The sequence below is a fragment of the Pseudochaenichthys georgianus genome, chromosome 9 (assembly GCF_902827115.2).
Source record: "Pseudochaenichthys georgianus chromosome 9, fPseGeo1.2, whole genome shotgun sequence".
Classification (NCBI taxonomy): Eukaryota; Metazoa; Chordata; class Actinopteri; order Perciformes; family Channichthyidae; genus Pseudochaenichthys; species Pseudochaenichthys georgianus.
The window spans coordinates 17,003,744-17,024,464 of NC_047511.1; the positions used below are offsets into that span (position 1 = coordinate 17,003,744).

A 20,721-nucleotide genomic window follows, 5' to 3' on the forward strand; every position below is an offset into this window, starting at 1 on the left:
CATTCAAAATGTAACTGAAGTAAAAGTACAGAAGTATTGCACCAACATATACTTAAAGTACCAAAAGTAAAAGTACTCATTATGCAGATTGGTCCATTTCAGAATAATATATATTTTATGTTTTGATTATAATTATTGATGCTTTAATGTGTTTATCAATGCTGGTAAAGGTGCAGCTGGTTTGCATACTGCAGGGTAGCTTGTGAATGTTACTCAAGGTGTGACTAACGTCTTATGTAAGTGTTGTTGATAATATTTCACATCATTAATCCAAATCTGAAAAGTAACTAAAGGTATTAAATAAATGTAGTGGAGTAAAAATACACCATTTACCTTTCAATTATAGTGGAGTAGAAGTACAAAGAAGCATACAATGGAAATACTCAAGTAAAGTAAGAACGTCAAACTTGTAGTTAATTACAGTAGGCTACTTGAGTAAATGTACTTGTTACTTTACAACACTGTTTGTTCAACTTTTACATTGCAAACAAAAAAAAACATATTTCTAATTGTTCAAGAATGACTCCCTTGAGAAACTCATCATGAATCATACTAACAGAACACAATCACTCCTTGCATCCACGTGCCTACCACAGATTTCTGGCTGAAGTTGTCTGGATGCAGAGAACGCTGGAGATGCAAGTATCTTTTCTGCAGCTTGTGTGTGTCCAGTGAGAATTTGTAGTCACTGAAAAGAGGCAACACATGGAGACACGAAATGTTTTGCTCACAGGCTGACATGAGTAAGATAGCAGCCTAGCAGGCAATGATATAAGACTAGATACTCACCAATCCATAATGTTAAATAATGATGTGTCTTCTTCTGGGGGCTGGACTGCTTTGCATGTCATGCAGAAGAATGCAGGTGTTTGGTCGATAGGCTGTTTGCAATTCCAGCAGTTCAGATTGAATTGACCTGTGCAGTAATTCCTGGGTGAACTGGCTGCATATGTCGAGTATTGTAGCTTTCTTTCATTTCCCGTCGGTTTGAGGTTATTTTGTCTTTGCCATGTGTCCTTCTTTGGGAAGTTGTTTGACACACAATGTGCTGAACATGTAAGAGTCTGTCGGTTTGTCATCAGCCAGTTTGGGTGCAGTAAAGCCCGGAATGGGCACACAATCCGTAAAGAGTTGTATGACAACATTTCCAAAATTAGGAGCTGATTTCCAGTCTATCAAAACATAAGATATTCACCTTGCAGTTAAAACCATAACAAATCTCCCCCAGAAAGAGAGCGGAAAGGCGTTCTTCTTCTACGTTTGTTATAATCACCACACTGCCATCCGTCGTCTTGGCGGAAGTGCTGCCTGGAAAGAACAACACATAGCTAGCGCAGCTGTTAGCAAAAGCTAAAGAAATGTGTTAGCAACTATTGATATTAAAGTAGGGTTGGATTTGACCGCAGCATACCACATAGTAAGTTGAACATCATAGCAGTTTGAAATACGTGTTCGCAACATGTCGCTGTCATATTACCTGCAACGTAGGACGGCATGTAAACTTCCCAAGACATAGATAAAGCCGGTGGTCAACATAGCTCATTAGCTAACAGCAGGCTATCTTAGTTTGCTAACGTGTTTTTACATCGAACAATGTTCTTGCTTGTTTCCGTGATGATACGTAGTGTGTTGTCACATACCATTCAAAGCTACCAAAGACAGCTGGTCACGCTATTTATGTGTATATGGTCAAACAAATCATCCGGTTTTTAACTTTTTGTTAAAAAGTGCTTGCTCAGCTAACGTTACCTAGCCAGATGACAAAGACGCCCCATGCTAATATTACGAGCAATGAAGATATTCAATAAATCCATGTAAATGTATAAGTATATCTATCTGACAACTATCACTGACACGATACATTGCACATTGCGTATACATTGTATACGCAATGTACTGTAAAGTATTGTTTAAACATAACTTGGATTAGTAGTACGCATGCATGCAGGTAACTTTCTGTACACCTTTTGCCTTATCATGTCACTCCCACAGCTAGGACGAAATTAACATCTACCATTGTCCTTTTCAGGTATCTATTCACCCCCATGGCTATGGGAGAGGCAATGGGAAGAGTTTTGGTTACACACAGAGTGGCTTGTCCACCAAGATCATCAGCAGGCACTGGAGCACAGATAACACCTCCAAACTGGTGAGTATTTTATTTACTGAGTATGCTTGGTGTGCTTCTTTATCATCTAACCATACTTCTAGACCACATAAATGTAATAATTATGTGTGTTTAAGTGTCTCTGAACCGTGGCCAGGGTAAATATGCCTATTTGGCCCAGGATCAGACTAGGCGTCCCGACTCCTCGCCTTTATAGTTTCCTAACAAAGTACAGGCTCTGATGAATGCCAACTCCAGACTCTTGTTGTGTATGTGTAGGTGTGCGTTTTTGGGGGCTTTGGGAGTGTAAAAGTTGACGGTGAAGTATTCCAGAGAGACACTAGTTGGAGACAGCAGCTTCTGTAAGGTAAACAGGATCTCGTCCTGAAGGTCTAGGGAGGTGCTTCTCAAGGCCCCCACAGACAATACTCTGGGTATTATTAACGGAAATGGCTAAGAATAGAGAGCAAGGGAGAAAGGTGGCTCATCTGGCGGCCGTGTTGTTTGGGTTAAACAAGCCAAAACGGAACATCATCTTTAGAAGAGTGACTTCTCAAGCTTAAACTCTGGGTGTGTCAAACTCACACAGGGCTAGAAGTTTATATGGGGCTCTTTATCTTTCTCTGATATGCAGCAGCCAAACAGGTTGTGTTGTGGATCGCTCATGACTGTTTACGAATGGATTTGTTGTGTTTTACATTACGGATTTGTAAGTAGAACCTATTTTTCCGAGTTCATTAAAAGCCTTTTTATCTATCCTTACACATAAATTATGTTTTTCAGATTTTCTTTTCTTTGGATTGGTTATATTTTATACCACAAACAACATTAGTGTTGTTGCATTTGGGCCAGGTTTGATGGCAGGTCCCAGTATAGGTAACTTTATTCAACATCATCAACATTTTGATTATATGTTGATATAATCATAACAATACATTTTCTGGAACATTCATAAACATGGTTAATGGATAGAATTACTAAACATAAATATTATTATATTGCCCTAGTTGGTATTGGATCAGCGCAACCTTACTAAAACATAATATATTGGCACTATGATGACTGATTGTTATTGTGCAAGAACATCATTTTAAAGGCTAAAAAGCTTAACCCCCAAACCACTTTTTTTAAAGCTCTAAACCTTTGAATGGGTATTCAGTAGTGTTGGTGGATTCAGTTCCAAATCTTGTCTGTTCAGTTCAAAGTAAATGCATTTTATTTATTGTGTTATAAATATGTATAGCAACTGCCTGCTACCTGCTGAAACTATTGCAATTGAATTTAGCTATTGGCTAATCTTGGAGAAAGGAGAAGTATATGAAGGCAGCTTTCAGCACAAACTAACCCTTGCTGTCGGCTTATTGCAAAATTGTTACTTTAAACAACAGTTTCATACCAGAATTTCACAATTGATGCATCCCGTAACAAAATCATAACAATAGTTTGTATTAAAGCACGGTGGAAGTAGCAAAGTAGTTAGCTAACTATCCAGCGGCCTAATAAGTGAAATAGAATATCCACATAAATTATTTTCACATTATATGAAATGCCATCCAAGTACTGCTAATGTTGATACTTATTTGTTCACTTTCTAGAGGACTTTTTCTTTAAATTAAAGGCACCATTACAACTGACATCTTTGAATATCTCTTTAAGTATCATAAAACCTTTTTTCATTAGTTTAGGTGACATAAACAGCACCAGAAAAATAAATGACTTAATGCTGCCTTGCTTATTAGGTGCCCTCCCAATATAAAACAGATGCACAGGTTATTCTTCATTAAGCTAATATGAAATAATTGTTCTGTTAAATTAATCATTTATTATATGCACAGTCTGCATGTACTTTCAAGGCAACATCATGTGCAAGATTCGTTTTTTTCTTCATAAGTTATTTACCATAATCTTATAGGGAATAAAGTGAAATGCAGACAAATTGACTTTATGTTTTATCAATAGCTGGTTTGCCATTTGTCCATGTCCACTATGACACCCTATTTGAAACAAAGATTGATTGTGTCGGTTTAAAGAAAGTTAAATCAATAACATGTTGACTCGGTAAGGTCATTAAGGCAATTGTTTGTCACAACAGTCTATATTTCATTATTTCTGGCAGATTTATGGCAAATGAGTTGTCTGCAATGTTCTGATGTACGACCTTGTTAGTTAGCATTGTAGTATTGATTTGTGGGCTTGGTATTGTGTAGTGGTTCAGGTAAGGGCTGTTCAGAGATTAGGTTGTAGGAGCTTTTTCTTTTTAGTAGTGCTCTGTTATTTGACTAGGCATTATAATTCAGTACAGCACTGTCCTCTGTTATGAATATGTCCTCAATTTCTCTCCCCCACCACAGATTAACCATGATCCCCATCACTGAGCTTCGGTACTTTGTGGACACACAGCCGGCATACCGCATCCTGAAACCATGGTGGGATGTGTTCACAGACTACATCTCCATTGTTATGCTAATGATTTCGGTGTTTGGGGGGACACTGCAGGTCACCCAGGACAAGATGATCTGCCTGCCCTGCAAATGGGTGGTCAATGAGACCTGCAAAAGGAACTTCAATGCTACCCTCTCCGAATCATTGTTCACGGAACCCAAAGGAATCCAGTATGATCTTGATCGCCACCAGTACAACTATGTGGATGCTGTGTGCTATGAGAATAGACTGCACTGGTTTGCCAAGTATTTTCCTTACCTAGTATTACTCCACACTCTTATTTTCCTAGCTTGCAGCAACTTTTGGTTTAAGTTTCCACGGACAAGTTCCAAACTAGAGCACTTTGTATCCATCTTGCTGAAATGCTTTGACTCTCCATGGACGACGAGGGCACTGTCGGAGACAGTGGTTGAAGAGAGTGACCCAAAACCAATGAAAATCAACGGCTCAATGGACCACAAGGAGTCCGTTATCAGTGAGGATGTTGAAGCAAGTGTTCCTATGCTCCAAAGGACAAAGACACGCTTTGAGCAGGGCATTGTAGATAGAACAGAAACTGGGGTTTTGGACAAGAAAGAGGGTGAACAGGCAAAAGCCTTGTTCGAAAAAGTCAAGAAGTTCCGAATACACGTTGAGGAAGGAGACATCGTGTACAGACTGTACATCCGTCAGACTATCATCAAAGTCATCAAGTTTATATTTATAATCTGCTATACAGGGTATTATGTGCACGACATTAAGTTCAGTGTTGACTGTTCAGTAAATATAGAGAGCCTGACCGGTTACAGTGTGTACCGTTGTGCCCACCCGTTGGCTACACTTTTTAAAATCCTAGCCTGTTTCTACATTAGCTTAGTAATGGTGTATGGTTTGATCTGCATGTACACGCTTTGCTGGATGCTTCGGCGTTCTCTCAAGAAGTATTCCTTTGAGTCGATACGGGAAGAGAGCAGCTACAGTGACATACCAGATGTTAAGAATGACTTTGCATTCATGATGCACATGATCGATCAGTACGACCCTCTGTATTCTAAACGATTCGCTGTCTTCCTCTCGGAAGTCAGCGAGAATAAGTTGAGGCAACTTAACCTCAACAATGAGTGGACACTAGACAAGCTCCGGCAGAGGATTACCAAGAACTCTCAGGAGAAGTTGGAGTTGCACCTTTTCATGCTAAGTGGCATCCCGGACACAGTTTTTGACCTGATGGAGCTGGAGGTTCTTAAACTGGAGCTCATCCCCGATGTCACCATCCCGCCGATCATCGCCCAGCTGATCAACCTGCGAGAGATGTGGCTGTACCACACACCGGCCAAAATCGAAGCTCCTGCTTTGGCGTTTTTGCGAGAGAACTTGAAGTCCCTGCACATCAAGTTCACTGACATCAAAGAGATTCCTTTATGGATCTACAGTCTGAAGAATCTCAGCGAGCTTCACCTGACAGGGAATCTCAGCGCCGAGAACAACCGTTACATTGTCATTGATGGGCTTCGGGAGCTCAAGAGGCTCAAAGTTCTCCGTCTAAAGAGCAATCTCACCAAGCTACCTCAGGTGGTGACCGATGTGGGCATGCACCTCCAGAAGCTTTCCGTCAATAATGAAGGCACCAAGCTGATGGTCCTCAATAGCTTGAAGAAGATGGTTAACCTGACAGAGCTGGAGCTCATTCGCTGTGATCTAGAACGCATACCACACTCAATCTTCAGCTTGCACAACTTGCAGGAGATCGATTTGAAGGACAACAACCTTAAGACCATCGAGGAGATCATCAGCTTCCAGCACCTTCATCGGCTAGTCTGCCTTAAGCTCTGGTACAACCAGATTGCCTATATCCCCATCCAGATTGGCACACTGACCAACCTTGAGAAACTTTACCTGAACAGAAACAAGATCGAGAAGATGCCCAGCCAGTTGTTTTATTGCCGCAAGCTGCGCTTCTTGGACCTGAGTCATAACAACCTGACCTATATCCCGGCAGACATTGGCTTCCTCCAGAATCTCCAGTACCTGGCAGTGACCGCTAACAGGGTGAGTACTTTAATAATCAATGTGAACCATTTATATCTTTTGTAAATTTGACATGTTTTAAATTATGTTATGGCTTGTTTGCTGCTGGAAAATGTTTGAAGTTATAAGTTCTAAAACCTCTCCGTTTCTATCCTATCACAACCCCTTCCTCACTTAAAAACATAGATCGAGAGCCTGCCTAATGAGCTGTTCCAGTGCAAAAAGCTTCGCACTTTGAACTTGGGAAACAACTGCCTGCAGTCTTTGCCATCGCGGTTTGGAGAGCTGACCGGGCTGACACAGCTCGAACTGAGAGGAAACCGTCTGGAGTGTCTGCCCGTGGAGCTGGCCGAGTGCCGACAGCTAAAGAGAACCGGCCTCGTGGTGGAGGAGGACCTCTTCAACACCCTGCCCACGGAGATCAAGGAACAGTTATGGAAAAGTGACAAAGAACAGGCTTGAATTGTGGCTGTGAGATAAAAATGGATACTGTCCGAGTGGGACCTGACACAGACTGTAACGCCTATACTGTCCCAGAAGGCTTGTTGCAGCAGACAAGAGTACTGCTGCAGTGCACTGCCAGTAAGGTTGGGTATCAAGAACCAGTGACAAGTAAGCATAATCAAAATATTGATGGCTTCAGATTGTTATCTTAATTCATGACTGTGCAGTTGAGTTTCCTTCCTTTACAAACAACCCCTCAAGCCTCCACAATACAACCCAGTGATGATGCTTTCCAGCAGTAATGTAGCAGTGGCATTATGAACTGCAAGATTAGTGGACACGTTATGCATTTCAGGTATGGTGGATAATTTAAGTATGAAAACCTAAAGGCAGTTCACAGTGTCTATAAAATCAGACTTTGTTTAATCAAGATAGAATACACAAATTGTCCATTTCCCAATTAACTTGGTAGAAGGGTGTGGCATGGACCAAAAGGAATATTTTGTTTTATTTTTCACTTTTTTGATATTTTCCAGATGGGGAAATAAACCCTTTGCCGTGGTCTGCGCTCTCCGGTTATCAATTTAGTTCATCTTGAAATCATGACAAGCTGGAAGCTTTTTTATTCTAACAATTAAATGTTTGACTTATAATATCTATATAAAGTCTTTCGATCAAAGCAACACATTTGATATATTGTTGCTAATTGTTGAAATAATTAAAGTTTAGTGATTCAGGGGTGCATTTCTTAATGTGGAAGGGTCACTCAGTCAACAGTCTCTTATGTTGTTGAGACTGAAGATTTGCCTTTGATTGGCCTGAGTCTTGGTAGCAGCACAACATGTGGTATTAAACTACACTAAACACTAAAAAGTGCAATCGTACATGGAGCCAGTTTACGTGCGGGGGGCTTGAAGATGGCCACTTTTTGCAGAAAGTTGTGTAACGTGTTTGACCTAGCACTAACACAATTAGTTATTCTACTTAATGCAGTCTAATTGACTAGCATTACAAGATAGCCCTCCTATAAAAGGACATTTGTGGAGCCTCTCATCGACGAGCAGATACCCAACCCTATCTGCCAGTATACTGCTCAGTGGGAACAACATCTATGCTGAAGATGTTTTGAATGAGATGAGTTATGTCTGCATCAAATCATTTGAATGAGGTTTATACAAGATGACACTATATTGACATTGAAAAGAGCCACCAAGTATAAGTGATGTGCTTAAAACAGAAGCAGATGCTTACCTGAAACACTAGACTAGTTTCTTTCTCTTTCTGTGGTGGGTATGACGCACATATCCACTGGCATGCCCTAATAGTTGAGATTTATGCAGATAGCAAGTTCATTTCCAAACATCTCCTAAAATCTCTGTTATGAACACCTGGCCTTCATTTTATTTTAATTTGTTATAACAGTGTAAGTGTGTAGTTATTCTTTTAATTAAATGTCACTGAATTGCATCGTTCAAAACATATTGCAATATTCAGTGTAGATGTTTCCCCTGCAGTTACATTACATATGTAATCTAAAGCTATTGAAACTGCTATATTGGATGAAAATGTAATAACCAGTTATTTGTGTTAAAGAACAATGCAATAAGGTCCAAAGGGGCCATTTCTGAAACTTCATTTCTGTGTTACATTTGAGCTTCTACCTCAAAAAGCTTAACACTTTTAATAAACAAGATACATTCCACCAGATGTAAAGATAAATTATAGTTTCTACAAATTCATCCTACATATTGGCAAGAAATATGAAATGGCAGTAACCCTTTCACATGATTTTCTTCCTGTTGTGAACCATTGCTGTTATGTTTTGTTGAGACATCTGCAGGGTGATGTTTTTTTGTTTTGTTTCATCACTTTCTTTTCCTTTCCTCTCTGTGACCGTACTTGACTCCAGGAATCAAGTTGGGCAGATAAAAGATACATATGTTGTCTCAATGTTTTAGTGACACGTTATAAGAAATTAAGTTTGATTTCGATTTGAATATTTATGCCAGGCATTTGTATTGTGTATCATATGGAAACCCATCTTCACCAGGTAGAAGTAATATCCTGTTTTGTTTAATGTTCATCAATGGGTTGTTTAAAATTGAACTCAAAGGAAGTCCTGGGTTGCCACCATCTAGAAAGTAAAATCATATTATTTTCTCATTGACTTGGTGTCGTCATCTGTTGATTTATATTATTCATGGTTTTGGGAAATGTTTTTCATTATTGTATGTTTTGTGCTGTCATGCATGGGCCTCCATTCTTTTCAGCACTAATCTAATTGTTTTTCAAATGTTCTGGTTTCAAAGTTTGTGGACCTTTTGAGAAATGTTTAATTTTTTTGCCTGATAATGACTTTTCTTTAATTGTGTAAGCAGCACCTTGCTAACAATGCTAAAAACAAGATCAATGCACAACTCTGACGCAGCAAAGCACACAATACAGGCTCTTATGTATACCCGAGAACAACATATTAAATCAGTTTATGTTTTAATAAACCTAACTGCAAAGAAAACCTGGAGAGTAGCAATATACAGTAACATAACTGCATTGAAAAGCATAGGAATACTTTAAACTATGTACATTTATTTAATTAACATGTTTCACTATGCGATATTGTGCAATATTGCCTTCATTTAAACTATGTAATAGTAAGTGATGTAGTACTGTAATGTGCATTCTTTTTTCCTGCTTTTGCACTATAGCATCTCTCCCACATGTTAACGCAAATGCAAACGATGGTATACAACACATGTTTTCTGATTATTCTATATGGAAAGTTTTGACTAAATAACTGCCAGTCATAAGATTGAAATGATATTAGATAGGTATGTCACATTTTATTTGAAAGTATTTCCCTTTACGTCACAGCTGGAGCATTTTAAATAGCACACTCAGCAATACACCACAGACTAAGACAATCAACTACTCAATGTGAAGTGTGTCAGTGAGCACTTCAAGTAAAGGGTCAGTACATTAAAAGGACTTTGTGTAGGTTGATAGGAACATTTTATAGATTAGCTTTTGATCTCATTGTTAATATTTTGTTCGGTCTTTCCCTCCTTTTCTATGATTTTGACTAATATTATTTTTTTCATTTTGACAGCTATTAGTATTATACAATATAACTAAATTTCTCAGGAAGCCAGCTAGTACTCACTTCTGTTTTGAGTTAATTGCCTATTTTTTATTACACCTGGTATTTTTTCTTAATTTAAACAATTGTTTTATACAGTTAGTTTTATATGCATTTCTATACATTCTTTTTCTAGTTTGGTGTATTTAATATTGACTGCTGGCTCAAACTAAATGTTTGTGTTTTTCAAGACACTTGGTTTAACGTTGATTCTGTGTTTTCCTCAATGACCATTTACAAAGTGAGCTGTAGTGTTTCAGAACGATGAGTTATTCATGGTCAGCATGGATGAAGTGTGTATGATAGTGTTATCCATGTGTATGTATGTTGGCGTGATGAGACCCTCACTCCACGATGTTCATCTCTTAAATGCAATGTTCTTGGGTACAAATTCTTTTATTCAATGTTTCCCAACTCGAATCTTTATTTGTCCTTAATAAGAAATGTCATCAGTGTATCGGTATTGACAAGAATGATGTTACAGTGAGTGTTCTGTTTGAGCATGTGTCCCATCATCTCCTACACCGCATCCCCTCCAGATAAAATGAAATAAACTTGGTTGACCTAATTTGTCCTTGTGTCTTTTGGGGAAACTTTTAAATGTTGTGAATATTGATTCTCTCTCCTATTTTGGCATTTCAATATTTTTGTTGGGTAAAGAATATTTTTTAACATTAAATATCTCAGGCTCTTTTTGCCTTTATTTTTGCCTATTATTATTATTATTATATTTAACCAATGTATCCAATTATAAATCGTAACATTCTCAAATAGAGAAATACTAATAAAAAAAACGTATGTTACAAAAAAAAAAGGGAATTTTTGGGGACTATAGAGTGCCCGGATTGTTTGGGCAAGCCATTAATTTAGGCACAGCATCAACAGTGTATATCTATTATGGTTATCGGGTCACCAACATCATATAAATAGGCCAGAATAATAGTAATCGTCGTTTTGCCAGTTGTGTGTCCTTTTAAATTGACCGTAAATTCATTGCGGAACCATTCATTGCAGGGCTCTTGCTCCCAGACGGACATGTTTCTTGACACACTTGTTCAAAGACGCACCGTTTAAAATGGTACGTTTGATTGTGAATTTTTCCAGTAGATTTTTAAACATAAGAAATAACATATGTGTTTGAAAAATTATCAACGAAAAATGTGTTTTAACGTCTGTTAGGAGCCAGTCCAGAAACGTACTTTTTTATAATGAAAATGTGCTTATTTTTCTTATTTGGCTAACAGGCTAAGCTAGCTAGCTAACACAAACGAACGAACGAACTTTTAACCGTGCCTGTTAAACGTTTTAATGATTTTGTTTACTTTGTAATTCTTACAGGCTGTCACCTTTCAAACGGATCTAGGGGAAATTAAAATTGAATTGTTTTGTGAACGGGCACCAAAATCATGTGAGGTAAGTCAATAACATTACAGTTAGCATGACATGCTCCTAGGCTCATGTTTCTGTCCATTCAGAAGTAAAATGCTTTGAAAGTCCACTAGCACAAACTTGAGACGTGCTACAAATGCGTTAATTAAATGCATTTAAGTCCTATTATATTGTTAGGTAAACTGTACCGTAGAGTGAATACTGGCGGCTTAATGCATACAAATATGTCCTAATGTATTACTTGATTAATGTTGTTATTCATAACCTGACTGCAAAGTAACAAGTAACTAATGTTGGCAAAACTAAAGATGTACAGTACAAATGTAAATATTTTCTAAAAGTAATACAACAATGAAACCGTAGGTACCTTTTTGTATTGTGTAAATACAAATGCTACTGTAATGATTGAAGGCCTAAACAGGGATTTACATATATTTCCCCCAAAGCAGTCATCAAATATTCTAACCTATGTTTGACTATTTACAGAACTTTCTTGCTTTGTGTGCCAGTGGATTCTACAACGGCAGTCTCTTCCACCGAAACATTAAAGGTTTCATGGTTCAAACTGGTGATCCTACAGGTAAGGTGTTGTCGTGCATGTGCTGCAATTTAACATAGAAATGTCAGAATTCACTCCTCACTACTTCCTCTTTATTCTCTGTGTTTTGATTAAACCATTCAGGCACAGGCAAAGGAGGAACAAGTATATGGGGTCGCAAATTTGACGACGAGTACAGTGAACATCTTAAAGTGAGTACTACTTGGGTAGCTTTTCACATCAGGGGAGCAAGTTTAACCTTATATTTCATCATTAGTCTTTTTTTATTCCAGCATAATGTCAGAGGAGTCGTCTCAATGGCTAACAACGGCCCCAACACAAATGGCTCCCAGTTTTTCTTCACATATGCCAAACAGCCCCATCTGGACATGAAGTACACCGTGTTTGGAAAGTATGCAACTTTTTTTAAGTGTTTTGTGAGAATGATTGTTGAAACGTGTTTTGACACCTGGTTAATGTGCTTGACAGTTACTGATGAATTAGAATATAACTCATAATGGCAGCTGATCATACTCTTTTCAACATGTAGAATAATCGATGGCCTGGAGACCCTGGATGAACTGGAGAAGCTGCCTGTCAATGAAAAGACGTTCCGACCACTGACTGAAACCCGGATAAAGGATGTGACCATACATGCCAACCCTTTTGCTGGATAGACAGCTTTCTCTTCAAATATGCTTTAACACAAACTTGGACTCTGAAATGTCCCCTGAGCCTATTTATACAGGGTGTCGTACATTGCCAAAGTTAATTTATAACTTTCCAGACAAGGAAGTTGAGGGCTGTAAACTGAGTAGTGCTCCATTTTGAATCCAGAAGACAAATGCCATCCAATTTATAGCTAGGCATGATTATGATTTTTAAGAAATGGTTTGCATCCCCTGTATGTTACAAAGCCGCTGTAAAGAAGAATTTTAGATTGTTTAACCGTAACACATTCAGAATTCAGTCCAAAAGGTAAACATGCCTGGCTTTGTTCTTCACTGATATACAGATTTGAATCTTTTTTTTCTTGATGGGCTATGTAAATAATTGTTTAATGTTTTGTACTGAATAAAGCTTTTATAGTTCTGTTTTTCCATGATTTCAAAAACAATTTCTGCATGCATAACTGTTCAAATGTCACTGTCTAAAAGTCAAGAGGCTGAAGTTGTTGGTTGTCATTTGTACATTTGTATTTGTATTGGGGAAAAAAAAATCCAAATTTTAGGAACATTACTACTCAACAACCCAATACATGTATATAATCCAAATGATTTATAGATGTATTTTTTATTTCATTAACACCACATCAGGGGTGCGCAGGTACAACAACACAGAACAAAACTAAAGGGGATTCATCAACAACAAGTGAATTGACACGTTTTTTTGTTGCTTTCTTATTCATAACGTATTGCTGTAGCCTAGCACTTGGCAGACGTAGAAGAAACATTATCTGTACAAAAAAAACTAACTTCTTTATTTATCCCATAACATTACATTTTTAGTGTGTCAACTTGGCGACTTTCTTTGTCAAAAGCGACTACTGTCATATCTAACGACTTTTTCTGGTGTTTTGGAGACTGACGTGAAAGCACGTAACGTTCTGCAATTACTGTCCTCAACGATCAGCTGATTCTTATTCTACATCCACGGTCCCAGACTCCCAGCTGCAGTCAGAGCAGAGAGAACAGCAACACGTGACCAAGTCAAGACTGCAAATGAAACGCGCGTGCGCAAAGCTGCCGTTAAGTATGTGGATCTCTGACATAAGCTTAACATTTAGGTACTATAGCTAGTTAGCTCATCATGTCTAAGTCTAAACACTACGCTCAAAAATACAGGAAGGATTGGGAATCAAACCCTGAATTCGAAGGCTGGTTGAAGCCATTTATGGGAGATTATACACGGGCATATTGCCTGTATTGTAAGGCTGACTTTTACGCCAAACTTAGTGATGTAAAAAAACACATGAAAACTCAAAAACATACTCAAAAGGCAAAGCCTCATAACAGTTCCACCCAAAGTAAGCTGCAATTAATAAGTACAAAAACGGAGTCTGCAAAAATGGCTGAAGCCTCCACCATGGCCTCAGAAGATGCATTCAAAGTAAGTCTGCTTTGATTGATTTGCAGTTGTGTGCATGTATTTTATCCTTTTTGTAGTACTGTTATGAAAGCAACTCTTGTTAAATGTTTCATCGTAAGGCTGTTTATCCTAACGTGTATAATAATAATCATAATATTTCCCCCGTTTTCCTTTTTATTATTGTTCCAAAGCATTCACAATGAACACGTGTGTAGTGTAAATGAACTGTCAAACTACGTCATCACTAGTGGACGAGGCATGTATCGGTGACTAGTCGATACAGCAAGTTCACACTTATGGTTCATACAAACAACACAACTGCACAGAAACCATGGCCTCAGATGATGCATTCAAAGTAGGATAAGTCTGCTTTGTTTCATTTGCAGTTGTGCGCGTGTATAATTGTGTTCGCACTGTTATGACAGTAACTCTAGTTAAATAATGAATTTTAAGGTATTCTGTGGAAAGTTGCTGGACTGTGTGTTTTTCTGTGATTCAGGTGTCTTCCCTGAGGGGGAAAGTGACCCTGATCACCGGGGCCAGCTCGGGCATCGGGGCCGGGACCAGCGTCCTGTTCGCCAGACTCGGAGCTCTGCTGGCTCTCAACGGCCGCGACGTGGACAACCTGAAGAAAATCTCCAAACAGTGTACCGACTGTGGAGCTGCCGAGGTAACTCATTCTGAACTGTGTGACCTAGAAAACGTTTAACCGTCAAACTTCCGTTGAATTTAGAATAAATTGTGAACGGAAAGGTCTGAATGTGAAAAAAAAGATTTGACCATATTGTGATTTTGAAGTTTCCAAGGTATGGCATTTTGAGTTCTAATGCATTTCTGGATGAGCATATTGTCCTCGAGTGTGTTTTAAATGTAGCAATATTAAGAAAAACTACCTTAGGGTAAACATCATTTCCATTCATTTTATGTCAAATTGGCAAAAGCAGCATGGTAGTAAATACAAGTAAGTAGCCTACCTAAAAAACAATACACATTTCCATATGTTATACAAATACAATAACATTATAAACATGCAAACATTGTGACTATCATCTTACGATTGCTGACTTAGAACATAATGAAACCTTGAGTGTTATTTAATGTGTTATTAGCCCTTGCTTGTCCCTGGAGACCTCACTGATGAAGAGGTGGTGAAGAAGACGGTGGAGCAAACTATCTCTCACTTTGGCCGGCTGGACGTCCTGGTGAACAGCGCTGGGATCCTGGTCATGGGCAGCATCGAGACAACTGACCTGGCTCAGTATGACAGGATCATGAACATCAACGTCAGGTAGGATATCACACACCTGACATCAGAGAGACATTTTAGTAACGGATATACAGCAGTACAGGGTGTGTAGTATGGACTGGATGTTGGCTAAAGTGGTGCGTGGATGTGTATCAAAAAGGATTTTGAATAGATAAATATGTTTAGTTTCAAAATTTGTAAACACAGAACTCGATATTTTCAGCCAAGAAACACATTTTTGGAGCGGAAAGATAACGGAGAGGTACTTAATGGAATTAAACAAAAGTGCATAACAAAACATTGTGGTATAACACCAAATTATGAAATAACTTGATAAAATACATTTTCAATTCATTACCAGCACTGCAATTAAAATAATGTTTCAACACTGATCCCATCACAGATGTTATTGTCCTTTATAGACCTTGAAGACAGATGACTAGTAGTACTTACTTACTCCCCAACTTGAGATTTAGCAAAAAGTGTATATTTTACATTTTTAGTAAAAATGTCCCCTAACTTTTGATCCATCTTCCAGATCTGTATACCACCTGACTCAGCTTTGTGTGCCCCACCTGATCGAGACCAAAGGCTCCATCGTCAACGTGTCCAGTGTCAATGGGCAGAGATCAGTGAGTATTAAGCAGCTAGCCAAATGCTTTAAAACTAGTCCCGCTGCATATCATGTCTTTATGTTTATGAGAATTGTGAAACATGTTCTCTTCATAGTTCCCTGGTGTGCTGGCCTATTGCATGTCCAAGTCAGCCATTGATCAGTTCACGAGCTGTACAGCGCTTGGTGAGTGAGACTCTTTTTTCTGCTTATATTCTGTATATTAGCCATTTTAGAATTTCCCAATATAAACATCATGACTCCATTTAATTTCAGAGCTGGCATCAAAGCAAGTCAGAGTGAATTCTGTGTGGTGAGTGAATGCAATTCATCCATAATATTTTGTGCCCTTTTCATATATGTATACGATATCCTATGCATTTCTGATTTAAAAAGCATGGATATCACCCATTCTGTCTGAAATCAAATCTGTGATGCACCATGTGTTGTCGCTTCCCCTGCGGCATCTCTTCAGCCCCGGTGTGATCATCACTGATGTCCACAAGAGAGCGGGACTGAATGAGGAGCAGTATGCCCAGGTAACACATCTAAACTGAGTGTTTCCTCTACAACACGTGTTCTTTCAGAGGTTCCGTGTTAGTCTCCATGTTTAGGTCCATCATATCCTAGCATCTGATTAGCACAGAGGACACATTTATAAGTAAGTCTTCACTGAATAGTTTAAAGCATCATTTATTACAAAATAATTCAAATTCTAAAATTGAAAACGTTTAAATGACACAAAGTTTTTTCTTCTGCACAGTTGCAGATAAATATTAGGATACAGTGATATTTTTAGTTAAAATATATTTGTTGAATTTGACTTCAGTGGTGGCTGTATAGGATTTATTTTGATATTTTACATAACTCTAAAACATTGTAAAGTTAAAATGTCTAAACGTATTAAAAAAAGTTACAATGCATTCTCCATATTTTCGCACCCTAAGAGACATTTGCTGACAAGTTATATTCATTAAAGGAAACTGATTCAATTGAAAATTTGTAATCAGATGAAACACTTCCACAGAATGTAAGCTGCATTGAAGCATCTCAATAGAAGCATGCATTTAAAAGGAAAGCCGATAACAGCCTGATTTGTAAATCAATCAGCCATGTATCACAGTAACACTTAGTGTCTGTCTATCTCTTTCATCACCAGTTTCTAGCGAAGTGTAAGCAGACCCATGCCCTGGGCCGCCCGGGGGAGGTGGAGGAAGTGGCCCACGCCATAGCCTTCCTGGCATCCGATGCTGCCAGCTTCATCACTGGAGTCAACCTTCCTGTTGACGGGGGCCGCCATGCCATGTGCCCCCGATAGGGTCATGCATGTTGAGATACAGCAGTCTGATAATATATTGCTTTCAACCTACAAGTCTGCCTGTGCTTTGTACCAAGAATCCCCGCATTGCCACTAAAACTGATGGAAAAACAAGGCATTACTTCAAGGACACAATGTTTCCCTGTTTGCAGAGGCGGCTGCTGTCTGGGTTTGACAGGTCCAGGTGTGAAATGAATAGAAGGAAGCTAAAAAGCACTGCCACAAGTAAGCAGTTTAAATGCATTTTATTCCGTTCCTTTGCTATGAAGCTTTTTTTGACAGAAACAAATGGAAAGCTGCTTATAAACAAATGTTTCAGAATTTTTATTAAATTGCCTGTGGAGTCATTAGACTTCATAAACGCAGCATAAAGTGTGTGTACAGAGCAAACACTGTGAGCCATGGTAGTGTTGTGTATTGTTGGAAATCCTCTGAGCTTATAGATTGGTGGAAACAACCACTCTGAGTGAGAAATGCATAAACACGTTTGTTAATATCCTACAATACAGTTGATTGTCTCGAACCAGTAATTAGAAAAACGTACAGACCGAACAAATCTTTAAAGCTCCTAATGTGACGTTGATGCCTTGTTTTGAACTGGAAAGCTAATCAGAATTTAAAAAGAATACACTGTACCTAATAACAAGTGGCATAATTGACAGTTACAAAAACTTAACTTATAGAGTCAGACTCAGTGTCAGACAGTACAAAGAATATTGGAAATGTTAAAATACTACCATAACAATATAATTTAATGAATTTAGTCTTCCCTTTTTTTCTTAAAGCACAAACAAAGCTTTGCTGAAGAGTTTATCACCCGAGTTTCACATCTGTGTCACCCCAGATTATATCAGGTAACGTCTCGGTTGCCGCGAGATGAGACGCGCCGTTCGAGGTAGCATCAACACACTTTTCTCACTTCACACTGTGGAAGGCTTCGGTCCATTTTGACATGGAGTGAGGATATTTTTTTAAACGGGGGGTGTGTCTCAGCACTAGACAGTTATCAAAAAGACTTACCTGGAGACAGTGTCTGAGGCACGCCGTATACCTGAAAGAGTGATGCCCATACTGTATATTCCCAAGGGTGTGGAACAATAACCATTGCACTTTATATTACAATATACAGTACATATACATGTATAAATAATACTTAAACATTACAAAAGGAATCATTGCATCTGCTGTTCAATATTTCTGTACAGATCTCTTAGATATTTTCAAAATCAGGACTCAGGCCGTGAAGAAAATATGATACAACATGGCCTGAGATGACAGCAAGACATATTACTTCCCACCAAAATAGTACATTCAGGTCTTGTATCACAAACAAGTCTCTGAGAAAGAAAGCTTATTGTTTTCCATAGGCTGCTGATTTGTGCTAGAAGTCTCTGCATTTTCAACGGGCCTTCTTGCTCCGACCCCCCCTCCTGTTTCTGCAGTCCAAGCATATTTTGTGGAGAGAAAATTGGGGGTCTGTTGTTCCAGGAAACCACAGAAGAAAGATCAGTTTCCCCCCCCTCCATCCTCCTCTATGCAGTCCCTCCTTTGAGGAGCTCCCCCCCCTCATGGCCTCATAAGAAGCACACGGGTCCGACCTCCAGGTGATAGCGAGCGCCGCCATCTGCTGTCGGCAGGTTCAACACGTCCACGATGGGGAGTAAGTTCGGGTCCTGGCTTTGAAAGATAAACTGGGTCTGATGCCAGCGGCCATCTTTGATCTGAAAGTGAGATGTCGGAGTGTAATGATGTGGAAGACAACATAATATTCTTTTGTCATAATGATTTATTAAGACTTTTTTGGTGCAACATCTTTAGCCAAGATTTCTGCATCCAACCCCGATACAATGGAGGTGAATCCGGAATTGGATTTTTGCAGCAATAAAAAAGAAAGAGAAAAAAAAACACTCAACAGCAGATTTGCCCTTCAACACTCTGAATAATCCCCAGACTTTATTGAGCAACTTTTAGGAAATACTCCCCTCCAAAAACGTTCACATCTGTGGTTTAGTCAAAGTATCACGTCAAACAGCCACACTGTATTGGGTTGGAGGCAGACCAACCAAATATGCCTTCCCAAATATTTGTGTCACTGCATCCTGGTAAAATTAAAATATAATGTATAATATTTGTGTCTTTGACATTAGCGCTGCTATGCATCCACCGACGCTGGTTATCAACTCAGTAAATCAACCCAGGGTTTCTCTGTCTGGGCTGAGAGCGCATTCAAGGGGCGGGGCTAGCAATATTTGACCAATCACAAACATGGACAAGCGTGATGACAACGCAGCGTTATACTTCATTAATGAAAATGATACTATAATATTAGACAAATATGAAGAAGTTAAACTTTAAACATCCATGACTTAAACACTTTAACCAGGATAAAAGCAACATAATATGCAACATGCCAGGTGAATACAGAACAGCTGGTTAAAAAATAAATAAACTACCGAGTGTTTGAATGCGTAGGCCTACATGAACAGGTTTATGATATCACTGCCTCATCTAAGACAGGAGTGATCTGACTTAATAATTAACATAATTACATTTGAGTTGAGTGTTTCGTCAACTTAATGTGTTGCTTAAAATAATACTTCTGCATACAGTAGGCTATGTGACACTGTAAGTGTTGCACGGCCAGATACGGCTCGAGAAGCTGACTCAGATAAGAAAATATATGATATATTATGATATTATATGATCGATGGTGTGATATGAATGATAAGTGCGACACGTCGGGGTCTTCCCTGCATACGGCAGTTGTTCTGTATTTCCTTTATCCTGTAATATGACTTGAGAGATTTAAACTCCGCACACTGAGCTCTGATTGGTCAGCAGGCGGTGCTTTCAGTGAGAGTTGATCTCGGTTGATCTCTTATCTATAGACGGCGGAGGCGGGCAGCGTCAGATAAAAAAAGTTATTTAGCCTTCCCAAACCTGAGCCTTTCTATGACAAAAAACAGAACCCTCTGCAGGGCTTGTTCAAAAAAGTTAGTGTGAAGAAATGCTTTCTTTGCGGCATGTAGCCTATGGAGCTAGCACAAGAATATGACTAGCAATGTTGGCATAAAGGCTAAAGGCAGAGAAACAGCTTGTAAGGTTCACTCAAAAGTTGATGCTGAATTTAAATACACAGTTGACAGTTACTGTTTCACAATTGTTTAATCAAGGCACAATCACATATAAAATGATGTTTTGGTTTTGTACTGTATTCTGGCCTGTTAGACTTTTAGACTTCTTGCCAGAATACACAATGTCTCTATCTAGCTAAGCAAAACGATTTCCTTGTACGATGTGAGGGTCTAAGGATAGAGGGTGTCGTTTTTTTTCTCATACTGATATTCTGAACAATCTGTGCTGTTGTATTTGCTGTAAAGTGTCTCTACTGTA

The 20,721-nt window shown here is 38.8% G+C and overlaps 4 protein-coding genes across 4 annotated transcripts in view; 3 read left to right on the forward strand and 1 right to left on the reverse strand.

Moving 5' to 3' along the window:
• Positions 1–1,156: 1,156 nt before the first annotated feature.
• Positions 1,157–10,704, forward strand: lrrc8ab (leucine rich repeat containing 8 VRAC subunit Ab). Its single transcript, XM_034090186.2, has 4 exons — positions 1,157–1,417; positions 2,030–2,149; positions 4,459–6,577; positions 6,743–10,704. The coding sequence occupies exons 3-4, from the start codon at positions 4,466–4,468 to the stop codon at positions 7,016–7,018; spliced, it is 2,388 nt and encodes a 795-aa protein (XP_033946077.1). The 5' UTR covers positions 1,157–1,417; positions 2,030–2,149; positions 4,459–4,465; the 3' UTR covers positions 7,019–10,704.
• Positions 10,705–11,151: 447 nt separating this feature from the next.
• On the forward strand, positions 11,152–13,155 carry ppil3 (peptidylprolyl isomerase (cyclophilin)-like 3). The gene is made up of 6 exons (XM_034090187.1): positions 11,152–11,214; positions 11,475–11,549; positions 12,012–12,105; positions 12,208–12,275; positions 12,357–12,475; positions 12,614–13,155. The coding sequence occupies exons 1-6, from the start codon at positions 11,212–11,214 to the stop codon at positions 12,738–12,740; spliced, it is 486 nt and encodes a 161-aa protein (XP_033946078.1). The 5' UTR covers positions 11,152–11,211; the 3' UTR covers positions 12,741–13,155.
• A 1,241-nt stretch (positions 13,156–14,396) lies between these two features.
• Positions 14,397–17,382, forward strand: LOC117452447 (3-oxoacyl-[acyl-carrier-protein] reductase FabG). Its single transcript, XM_034091088.2, has 8 exons — positions 14,397–14,506; positions 14,651–14,821; positions 15,261–15,439; positions 15,936–16,029; positions 16,127–16,196; positions 16,287–16,323; positions 16,486–16,549; positions 17,170–17,382. The coding sequence occupies exons 1-8, from the start codon at positions 14,483–14,485 to the stop codon at positions 17,326–17,328; spliced, it is 798 nt and encodes a 265-aa protein (XP_033946979.1). The 5' UTR covers positions 14,397–14,482; the 3' UTR covers positions 17,329–17,382.
• A 255-nt stretch (positions 17,383–17,637) lies between these two features.
• The window catches only part of col27a1b (collagen, type XXVII, alpha 1b), a 76,729-nt gene continuing 73,645 nt past the window's right edge, over positions 17,638–20,721 (reverse strand). The window contains exon 61 of the mRNA XM_034091085.1: positions 17,638–19,049. Within this exon, the coding sequence (XP_033946976.1) occupies positions 18,903–19,049 (147 nt within the window). The 3' untranslated portion in view covers positions 17,638–18,902. The remainder of the gene's footprint in view (positions 19,050–20,721) is intronic.

Excerpts from the sequence above, each read along its gene's own strand:
- lrrc8ab (XM_034090186.2), top strand. The coding sequence starts at position 4,466 with ATGATCCCCATCACTGAGCTTCGGTACTTTGTGGACACACAGCCGGCA. Across the intron at positions 6,578-6,742 it reads TGGCAGTGACCGCTAACAGG|ATCGAGAGCCTGCCTAATGA; the intron begins GTGAGTACTTTA and ends TTAAAAACATAG.
- ppil3 (XM_034090187.1), top strand. Across the intron at positions 11,550-12,011 it reads GGGCACCAAAATCATGTGAG|AACTTTCTTGCTTTGTGTGC; the intron begins GTAAGTCAATAA and ends GACTATTTACAG. Across the intron at positions 12,106-12,207 it reads TCAAACTGGTGATCCTACAG|GCACAGGCAAAGGAGGAACA; the intron begins GTAAGGTGTTGT and ends TAAACCATTCAG.
- LOC117452447 (XM_034091088.2), top strand. The coding sequence starts at position 14,483 with ATGGCCTCAGATGATGCATTCAAA. Across the intron at positions 16,324-16,485 it reads GTCAGAGTGAATTCTGTGTG|CCCCGGTGTGATCATCACTG; the intron begins GTGAGTGAATGC and ends GCATCTCTTCAG. Across the intron at positions 16,550-17,169 it reads ATGAGGAGCAGTATGCCCAG|TTTCTAGCGAAGTGTAAGCA; the intron begins GTAACACATCTA and ends TTTCATCACCAG.